This window comes from Vicia villosa, linkage group LG2 (assembly GCF_029867415.1).
Source record: "Vicia villosa cultivar HV-30 ecotype Madison, WI linkage group LG2, Vvil1.0, whole genome shotgun sequence".
In the NCBI taxonomy this organism is placed as follows: domain Eukaryota; kingdom Viridiplantae; phylum Streptophyta; class Magnoliopsida; order Fabales; family Fabaceae; genus Vicia; species Vicia villosa.
The window spans coordinates 119,658,760-119,670,182 of NC_081181.1; the positions used below are offsets into that span (position 1 = coordinate 119,658,760).

The 11,423-nt window shown below is 35.6% G+C and overlaps 1 protein-coding gene across 1 annotated transcript; it reads right to left on the reverse strand.

Annotated features, from left to right (window-relative positions):
• Nucleotides 1-8,213: 8,213 nt before the first annotated feature.
• On the reverse strand, nucleotides 8,214-9,576 carry LOC131646699 (glycine-rich protein A3-like). Its single transcript, XM_058916671.1, has 3 exons — nucleotides 9,401-9,576; nucleotides 8,962-9,277; nucleotides 8,214-8,681 (listed from the first exon to the last, which is right to left on the reverse strand). The coding sequence occupies exons 2-3, from the start codon at nucleotides 9,266-9,268 to the stop codon at nucleotides 8,446-8,448; spliced, it is 543 nt and encodes a 180-aa protein (XP_058772654.1). The 5' UTR covers nucleotides 9,269-9,277; nucleotides 9,401-9,576; the 3' UTR covers nucleotides 8,214-8,445.
• Between the last annotated feature and the right edge of the window lie 1,847 nt (nucleotides 9,577-11,423).

An 11,423-nucleotide genomic window follows, 5' to 3' on the forward strand; every position in this document is an offset into this window, starting at 1 on the left:
CAACTTCTACAATACTTTGGAGGGGCATTTCCTCTCTTTTCCCTATTCCACCAGTTCTTTGACAACTGTCGCATGAGGCAACATGGTGGTAAGCATCTTTGAACAAAGTAGGCCACCAAAATCCCGATTGAAGGACTTTCGTGGCCGTACGCAAACCATTAAAATGACCACCATAAGGCGAATTGTGGCAATGCCACAAAATGCTTTTTGTCTCCTCATCCGCGACACATCTTCTCAAGAGATTGTCACTACTCAACTTAAACAAGTGAGGATCGTCCCAAACATAAAAATTAGCATCGTTTAAAAACTTTTTTCTTTGATTCCAAGTTAGATCCTCCGGTATCCAGCCAGATGCTTTGTGATTAGCCATATCTGCGAACCAGGGTCTAACTTCTTGTACCATGTACAGTTTTTCATCGGGGAATTCTTCCCTCACTTCTTTTTCTTTGTTTGTCACCTCGGTATTCACTAACCGAGACAAATGATCCGCAATCAAATTTTCTGTACCTTTCTTATCTTTCACTTCAAGATCAAACTCTTGAAGCAAAAGAATCCACCGAATAAGCCTCTGTTTTGAATCAGGCTTGGTGAGAAGATATTTGATTGCGGCATGATCAGTATAACACACCACTTTAGAACCAATGAGGTAAGAGCGAAACTTTTCCAATGCAAATACAATTGCGAGCAATTCTTTTTCGGTAGTGGCATAGTTAACCTGTGCCTCATTTAAAACTTTGCTCGCATAATGTATAGCATGGAATTGTTTGTTCTTCCTTTGGCCTAAGACCGCACCAACCGCATAGTCACTCGCATCGCACATGAGTTCAAACTCAAGCGACCAATTAGGAGCGACAATTATGGGTGTGGTGGTCAAATTTGCTTTAAGTTCTAGGAAAGCTTTTAGACATGATTCATCAAAATTAAATTCCATACCTTTGTTGAGCAAATTACTCAAAGGCTTTGCGACCTTGGAGAAATCCTTGATGAATCTTCTATAGAACCCAGCATGTCCCAAGAAGCTCCTTATGCCTTTCACATTCACCGGAGGGGGAAGCTTTTCAATAACTTCAATTTTTGCCGGATCGACCTCAAGCCCCTTTGAAGAAACCTTGTGGCCAAGAACAATCCCATCCGTCACCATGAAAGTGCATTTCTCCCAGTTGAGAACCAAATTTGTCTCAATGCATCTCTCCATCACCACATCAAGGTTCTTCAAGCACAAGTCAAATGATGACCCGTACACAGAAAAATCATCCATGAACACCTCAATGCTTTTTTCGATCAAATCTGAGAAAATAGCTTGCATGCACCTTTGAAATGTTGCAGGAGCATTACATAGTCCAAATGGCATTCTTCGGTATGCAAAAACACCAAAAGGACATGTAAAAGCAGTTTTCTCGTGGTCCGCCGGATTCACTGATATTTGATTGTATCCCGAATAACCATCCAAGAAACAATAGAAATTTCTTCCGGCTAACCTCTCTAACATTTGATCCATAAAAGGTAATGGAAAGTGATCTTTTCTTGTTGCTTGGTTCAACCTCCTATAATCAATACACATTCGCCACCCGGTCACCGCTCTCGAAGGAATCAACTCGTTCTTCTCATTTCTCACAACTGTCAATCCACCCTTCTTAGGAACCACGTGCACCGGGCTCACCCATTCGCTATCGGAGATGGGATAAATCATCCCCGCCTCTAATAACTTCACAACCTCTTTTCTAACAACTTCTTTCATGGTTGGATTCAATCGCCTTTGAGGTTGTGCCACGGGCCGAAAATCATCTTCTAACATAATCTTATGCATACAATAGGCCGGACTAATACCCTTCAAGTCGGATAAAACCCATCCTATTGCTTCTTGATTCTTTGTCAACACTTCCTTCAATCGATGCTCTTCCTTGTTAGACAAACCACTATTAATGATAACCGGCTTAGTAGAATTGTCACCGAGAAACACGTATTTCAAGTGAGATGGTAACACATTCAACTCCACCTTTTGCTCTTCAACTTTAGGTTCATCCTTTAACTCTTCAATTTGAGTTTCAAATGGATTCATCTCCTCACAAGCCTCTAAATTTCTCAAGCAATCTTCAATTTCCTTCTCTTGATCTTTGGTGAGAACTTCGAGAGCTTCCATTAAAGTCTTCTCAAGAGGATTTGACAAGTGCATTTGATTCTCCACTTTCATAATAGCCCTTTCGGTAGCATCGATTCTAAAACAATCATCCTCATCATTAGGATGCTTGATGGCTTCAAAGAGATCAAGACATAATTCTTCATCTTGGTACCTTAATTTCATTAAGCCATCATCAATATCGATCATCATTCGGGCCGTCTTCATAAAAGGCCTTCCTAAGATCAATGGAATCTCAGGATCTTCTTCCATGTCTATGACAATAAAATCAACAGGATACCAAAATTTGTCAACCTTGACAAGCAAGTCTTCCGCAACTCCATGAGGATGAGCTGTGGATTTATCTGCTAATGATAACGTCATTCTTGTCGGCTTCAAATCATTGATTCCTAATCTTCTCACCATAGACAATGGGATCAAATTAATGCTAGAACCGGTATCTACCAAACCTTTGCCTATGTGAACATTTCCAATAGACACCGGTAAGGTTACCCGCCCAGGATCATTTGATTTTATCGGAGTAGTGCGTTGAATTAACGCATTACAACAAGAGCTCACCGTTACTACCTCCGGATCCAAGAATCTTCTCTTCTTAGTGATGATGTCTTTGATGAATTTTGCATACATCGGCATTTGCTCTAATGCTTCGGAAAAAGGGACATTGATTTGCAACTTGCTAAAAATGTCCAAGAACCGAGCATAGTGCTTTGCATCTTCTTTCTTTGACGGACCGGGAGGGTAAGGTAATTTCTTCACTTGTATAGAATCATCCACCTTCTTCTTTCCCTTTTCACTCACACTCAATTTTTTTCTCTCTTTTTCTACAACTTTCTCAAGAGTTTCTTTTTCCACTAATTCTTTCTCTTTCTCATTTTCAACTAAATCACCCTCAACATTTTTTTCTACTTCAATCACCCTATCTTTTTCTTTCTCAACAATTTCCTCCTCAACTATTTCTCCTACACCCATATCAATTTTTCTACCGCTACGAGTTAGAATTGACTTACAATGCTCACGAGGATTTTCTTGTGTAGTAGCCGGAAAAGGACCTTTGTTTTGATCGGCAAGTTGCTTTGACAATTGCCCGACTTGAGTTTCAAGGTTCTTAATTGCGGCATCCGTACTCTTTTGGCTTGCAATTTGCAATTGCATGAATTGGCTAAGAGTGTCCTCGATAGAAAGCTTTGTTTGTTGAGGTTGTTGATTGTAACCGCCTTGATAAGGATTTTGACGATTCGATGGGCCCGCTTCCGGCCTCCATCCTTGTTGATAACCTTGATTACCTCTTTGTTGGTAACCTTGGTTATTGTTGTAAGGTTGTTGTTGTCTTCCACCATATCCTTGATTAGGATTAGACACATAATTCACCTCTTCACCCGGTGGAGGACAAAAACCTGTTTGATGGTCACCCCTACACAATTCACAACACATCACATGTTGATTTTTAGAAGGGCTCCCATTTATCTCTTTGATTTGTTGAGGGAGTTTTGACATTTGTTGAGTGAGCAATTCTACTTGTTGTGTCAATAACTTGTTTTGAGCAAGTATTGCATCACTAGTATTCAATTCAAGAACTCCCGGTTTTCTTTGCAATGCACTACGGTTGTGTTGCCCTTGATGATCGTTTAAAGCCATTCTATCAATGATAGCAATCGCTTCTGCAGCAGTTTTTGACATCAACGAACCACCCGCGGTAGCATCTAAAAGAGTTTTTGGTTGAGGTTGGAGTCCATTTCTAAAGATATGGATTTGAGACAATTCATCAAACCCATGACCTTTGCACTTTCTAACCATGGACTTGAACCTCTCCCATGCTTCATTGAGAGATTCATTCGACCCTTGAGAGAACACCGCAATAGAAGTTTTCGCTTCCATGAACCTATTGTGAGGAAAGAACCGATCCAAGAACTTCTCTTCTAACTCATTCCAATTTGTCATGACATTATTAGGTTGATCAAGGTACCATTCCTTAGCTTTTCCAATTAAGGAATGAGGAAAAAGTCTCCTGAACACCTGTTCTTCTTGGTCTTCCGGAGCACCAATTGTTCCGGCGATCTCGTAGAACTTTGTTAGATGAGTAAATGGATCCTCGTGATCTGCCCCTGTGAACGGATTTTGGTATAATAATTGAAGTAACCCCGTCTTCATCTCGGAGTTTCTTCCATTGGCCTGATCACGAGCAAATTGTGCATTGAGTCGAGGGCTATTAACACAAGGCCCTCGAGCTGGAACATTAGGGATCTCTCCTGCCATTTCTTCCTCAACTAAGTTTTCAACCGGAGTTGAAGAAGAAGATGCCTCTTGTTGCTGTCTTCTTTCCCTAGCTAGTTGTCTCCTCCTACGAGTTTTGCTATTCTCTCTACGAGCAGTCCTCTCAATCTCAGGATCAAAAAGGAGTTGATCTGCAGGTACACGTCCTCGCATAAACTGTAATCTGAAAAACTAACCAAGCAAATTAACAAACACAAGGAAAATAAATTTAGAAACAAGATATTAATTATAAGACTCAATACAAAACAAACTATTGCAATGCTTGCAATATCTAAACAACAATCCCTGGCAACGGCGCCATTTTGTTGAAAGAGTATTGTGGTGTACTTTTCGTTTATATCGTATCCACAGGGATTATTGCGATATCACCGCCGTTCTATAGCCTATTTTGTCTTGAGTTAATGTTACTTTAGTTTTAGGTTTGCAAAAGATCATTCAATTCTTTTAGTAGCAAAGAGTAAATTAATGAAAGTTCTAAGTTAAAGAAAATGTATCAAGATTCGATTTCATCGACCTAAATTTGTATGTTTCCTTATAAATAGATGCTTATGAACTTGCTAACGATCAATATAATTACGTATCGACACCTATATCGTCCGTGTCCGCAACGATATAGTTAGATTTACCGTATTGTTTAACCGACGATTTCTCCACCGTTTAAACAATACAAATAACGTTTTAAGAACCGATACTTAGTAAACATCAAACTCTAAATCCATGTCTGCAACTTATAGTTTGAAAGATGATTAGTTAGGTCTAGATACAAACATTGATGTCTCAAACATTTATACCAAAGGAAAAGCTTTAATAAACAAACTAAACCATCTATATTGATCATCACTTGTTCATACACATATATTCACAAGAAAAACATACAAAAGGCTAGGAAGATTACATCTTAACTTGATACAAAAGTGGTTTAGCTATCCATGAGAATGGTAGCTTGCACAAGAAGGTAAGGATGAAGATCAACAAGCATCAAATGGCGATTAATCGACGATCAAGGCTTCCAATCTTCAACTCTATATTTGCTACAGTGTATATTGCTCTTGTTTCTCTCTAAAATATCTCCAACACTCCTCAAAAGTGATCTGGCCCATAAACAAATAAACAAAGTTTCGCAGACCGCGCTTAGCGCGGTGCAGCCCGCTAAGCGCGCTATCACTAATTGCTTAAACCGCCCAACCGCGCTAAGCGGGCTCCAGACCTCGCTTAGCGCGGAACTCTCTGCCAGAACTTCCTTCTTTTCTTCAAAAGCGCGCTTAGCGGGCTCAACCTCGCTTAGCGCGCTACCTCTTTTCAGCAATCCTTGGCTTTGGTCTTGGAACATCTTAAAAATGCTTTTTCCATGGTCCCAGCTTCCAATTATCTATAAAAACTACAAAATCCAACATAGATTGCAAAGATAAGAACTATTCAACAATAATATAAATATAAGAATAAATATATACCAAATGACAATAAAATACTACTTATTAACCACAAAAAGACTTGAGAGTTACCAAAAATTACCTAAGATATTTACACAAATTGGTAACTAACAATCATATTTATCTCCATACCATTTGAAATCTATAAAACTGAGTGAATTGCATTTTTCTGCTTGTGTGCGCTATGGGAAAGAGAATTTCTTGCTCATCCTCTTTCTTCGGAAACTATATTCTCGATTCAATTGGAGTAATGGATGCATTTTAATGCTCCATTTTAAACTTCTTCAAAATATTAAGCACATACCTTCTTTGGTGCATGAGCAGTCCCTTCTTGGACTTGTGAAACTCAATACCAAGGAAGTATGTCATGAGGACATGGTCGTTCATTTCAAACTCTTTCATAAACTCACTCTTGAACATTGAAATTCTCTTTTTGTCACTGCCTGTAATCAACAAATCGTCTACGTATAGACAAAGGATTATCACCCCATCATTTGTATCCCTCTTTACATACACTCCGTGTTCAGATACAAACTTCTTGAAGTCAATCTCCTTTAAGAAACCATTTATTCTCCTATTCCAAGCTCTTGGAGCTTGTTTTAAATCATACAACACTTTCTTCATCTGGTAAAACTTTGACTCTTGTTTTTTCACAACAAAACCAGGGGATTGCTCTACATAAACCTCCTCTTCAAACAGTCAGTTCAAAAAACGCAAATTTCACACTCGTTTGATAGATTGACCAATTGTTGTTATTCGTAATACCTACTACTAGCCTTATGGTTTCAATTCTATCCATCGGTGTAAATACCTCTTCAAAATCTATGTCTTCTCTTTACAACTAATTGAGCCTTATGCTTGATTATTTCACCCTTGAGATTTTCCTTTACTTTGAACACCCATTTTACACCAATTGGCTTTTTTCTTTCTGGTAGATCATTAACTCTCAAGTATTGTTTTCTCAATTGATTCTAAATCTCATGGAATGCAATTATATCTGGTTATTCGTTGAACAAATATTTTGAGAAGGCTCAAAATTTGTTCAAAGAACTACTATGTTGCATTCCAACCGCTCTCTATTTTATTATAGAATAAAATATATTAAATTCTACCATTGTTTTACAATATCAATAATTTATTGATATTATTTTTATTATAATATTTCAACTTTTTTAATTTTATTTTTTTCATATGATTAGTGAAGTATAATTTAGTAAACTCTTTATATTGATTTTAATATAATAATAATAATTTATGTATTTATGTGTGAAACTGACAAATGTTATACCATTTTTTATAATTTTTATATACAATAATAATTATGTTTTTTTTTTATTTTGTAATACGTATAGATGAAGATCTAGAGCACTTACTCTTTAAACCACTTCATTCTCTTCCATCAAGGCTCGAAAGGGAAGGTAAAAAAAAAAAAGATTTGCCTCATCTGATCGTCAACAATTTGGTCAATTTAGAATGTGAGAAATAAGGTGATATTTTATAATGAACCCAACAGTACTTTACAATAGTTATTAAATTTGATTAATGTAGTGTAAAAACTTGGTTAATGCAGTAATGAAGTTGGTTAATACAACATCCAGGTATTAAAAATAATTTTTAGCCGTCACCAAACTTGGTTAATGTAGTGTAAAAACTTGGTTAATTCAATAATAAAGTTGGTTAATGCAACATCCAGATATTAAAAATATTTTTTAGCAGTCATCAAACGTGGTTAATGCAGTATAAAAACTTGATTAATGCAGTAATGAAGTTAGTTAATGCACGTCCATGTATTAAAAATAAACGTTCGTACATGAATAGTATCCGTCCGTACATGAACAGTGACGTCCGTACATGAACAGTGACGTCCGTACATGAACAGTGACGTCCGTACATACGGTGTAGGTGTAAGATTTAGTGTAAGAATAGCATTTCTGTTATGATGAAGCACATGTTTTAGATGATGTGATTATAAACATTAAAACGATAGTCAACAATTTGGTCAATTTGGAATGTGAAAAATACAATTTGGTCAATTTGGAATGTGAAAAATAAGTTGATATTTCATGATGAAGTATAATTGCACCATTTTATACAATTGGTTGCATGTTCCTCTAGATTTTTTTCGCGGCAGGCAACTTTTTCCGTAATTCGGGTTGTAATTGGGTTGGAGTACTTCTTTTACTCCTTTTTATTATTAATAAAACATTGCTTATCAAATAGTTTAAAATTACAACAAAAAACACACTTGAAAATTTGATAGATTCAAGGCATATACTCTTTTTTGGATGGAAAAGAAAGAAAGGCGTATACTTTGTCTTGATGCATATTAAGATTGCATCGTCCAATTTTCGTTATGCTGAATTTAAACAAATAACTTCCAAAATGGAGAAACTGTATTCCACCAGCTCAATATTGTCTATGACCAAGAGGTCAATTATTACTTTAGATGTGATACAAAAAGAAAAAAAAGACAATCCATCTAAAATGATAAACCTATCCAGGTTAAAACGAAAATGGTAGTAATATACAGAATGATTATTTATAAAAGCAATGAGCAGCAGCAGTGTCTTTCAAAGGTCGTGATTGTATATACATAGATGGATAGAATTACTTCCACTTTCTGAACATGCCATGCTTTCCAAACTTTCCACCCTTGAATTTCCCATGCTTGCCGAATTTTCCATGCTTGAACTTTCCATGGCCCATGTGACCATATCCTCCATGTCCATAATGGCCATGGGAAACACGGTGAGCACCATAAGCAGCGGCTGCACCAGCAATCAATCCTCCCATTCCACCCATTGCACCCATACCGCCACTATGCCCGGCATGCCCATAAGGCCCTGATGTAAAGCAGAGAAGTTAGTTAGTTACCTTCAAGCATATTACTTCCCTTAATTCAAGAGCCTACAGTAGCTTCAAAGTTTTAATAACAATAGCGAAGTATTGTAGATCAACTATTATCCATAATCACAAACACCTGACACTGACACTAATACGACAACACAAATATTAATTAAAAAAATAATAATAAATTAAATGTGATATAATTTTTTTCAGAATTGTCGGTGTTACTATATCAATGATTGTAGAGGTAACTGGAAAATAAGAAAGGAATTATACCTGGTGCATGTGGTGGACCATGTGAACCAGGATAACCAGCAGGTGGATAACCGTAACCACCGGCAGGAGGATAACCACCGGCTGGAGGATAACCAGCGGGAGGATAACCGGCTGGAGGATAACCACCTTGATGTGGAGGGTAGCCATGTCCAGGTGGAGGGTACGCTCCGGGTGGTGGAGGATATGCTCCGGGAGGAGGAGGATATGCTCCCGGTGGATAACCATGAGCACCTTGAGCTAATCCATGAGCTAAATGTGAGAAAACTCCTTTGTCAGAATCATTAGGGTTATGATTTCCACCTTCCATTTTTCAGACCTAATCATTCAGAAACAAAATTCCCTCAATTTAATCAATACAGTAACAAAATCAATCAATCATAAACAAATTAGAACTGCAAAATAACATCAATTGAAATCGGAAAAGGTGAAAAGTATGTACCGATGAATGAAAAATTATGATTGCGAACTCGTTGATTTTTTTAGGATGAGATTATGCAGAAGACGAAAAAGTAGTTGAGAAATTGAAAGAAAAATTAGGGATCTTGGTTATTTATACAGAGAGAGGCTACGAAAGATCGAAGAAGAAGAAACGTAGAAACCGAAGATCTCGGATACGAGTTACGCGTGATTAACGCGTCTAAGATGGCGACTGTTCCTCTTACATAGCGACACGTGTCGATTCTGCACCTTTTTTTGCTAATTAAAAAATGGTTTTACCTTGGATAAATATATATTGAGCCGGAAAGATAGAGACAAGTTTAAAATATCACCGTCATTGACACATGTACGGGCGTTCAAAATACACAAGTCGTGAGACTAAAATTCATAATTAAAATTAAAATCTGTTTTAAATATTTTGATATAATTAATAATAGTTTTTTAACATTAATTAACTATATTTTTAATAGTTAATTATCTATTTTTTTATAATTTATAATTTAATTATAAATTTAATGAAATAAACTGACAGTGTATATCCATTAAACCCTTTAATTATTATCCAAAATTCAAAATTAATCTAAATATTTTAAATATAATTAAATATCATTTAGTGAGAGAAAATAGGAAAAATTTACATATATGTAAGAGGAAATTTTACACTTGTCATATTTTTATTAAAAAATAGTAAGAACCATACATAAAGAATTGTACTTAAATTTTGTCCCTATTTCAAATTTTAAAATAAAAAATTTTTTTGAGCCTGGATTTTTTTTTATAATATTTTGATTATTATCCAAAATTTAAAACTAATTTAAATTCTCTTTGGTAAAAATAGTTGATAAATAATTTATAGTTGATAGTTAATTTGTTAAATTAACTGTTTTTTTAGGTTTATTGCAAAAGGAAAAAGATAAAAAAATAAAGTAGAAAATTAGTTAGAAAATAAAGTCTCACTAGCATCAGCTTGCAGGAGAATGATGATTTTAATAGGAGATTCTGCAAAAAGATCGGTATGTCGCATCATTATTAACTCTATATTTTTGTAGGTAGTAAGCACAAATATTATACTTTATAAGAGTATGAAATATGTGATACTTTATAAGAGAGATGTTATTTAATATTGTTAAGAATTGTGCCATAGTGATGTCAAACATTAATGGACTATGAGACAAACTTGATAGTAGAGTTGGAAGTCAGAATAACACATCAAGTTTTTTATGCCAAGTTCTCATGCCATACATAAACCATGATATAGCGCCATCAACTTAACATGAAGGATGTCAGAATAATCAATATTACCCGCAAAATCGTGAATCCAAGCACCATTTGCATTTTGAATCAATCCATCAAAATTCGAGACGCCAGGATTATCGAGGGTACTACCATCAATATTCAAAATCATAATACTACCTTTGTGTGCATTTCACATGATCGTTCTTTTTGGATGAGACTAGTAGTTGATAAGTTAATTTAAGTGTTTGGTTCACACTACCTATTAAATACAAAATAAAATAAATAAAAGAACACTTTCAATTAAAAATTTAATAGTCTCATTATTTTATTATATTATATTATTAAATTAAATTTTATTCGATAAAAATAAATTACTAATAAACACATGTAAAAAAGTTAAGGCTTGAAAAGCTAATTCGTTTTGAAAAGTTGAATACGTCTTTGTATTTTTTTTGGGGGGGGGGGGGGGGTCTTTAAATATTAAAATTCATTTGGTTTTTGTCCGTGACGTCAACCTTCCATTGAAAAAAGACAATGTGACAAACATTTGTGACGTGGAACTAGTAACGTGGCATAAGATAACAAAATCCAAAAAAAAAAAAAAATTTACAAATTCATCTTCTTCTTTCATCAATCCATCTCCAACCTCTATTTTTTCTAATCTCCAACCTACAACCTTCATTTTTCTATAAGTTATTATTTTTATTAGGATAGAGAAATATAGTATTTTGTCAATTTAAAAAGCGACATGTGGAGATTTTGGGGAAAATAGACATTTACCACAACTG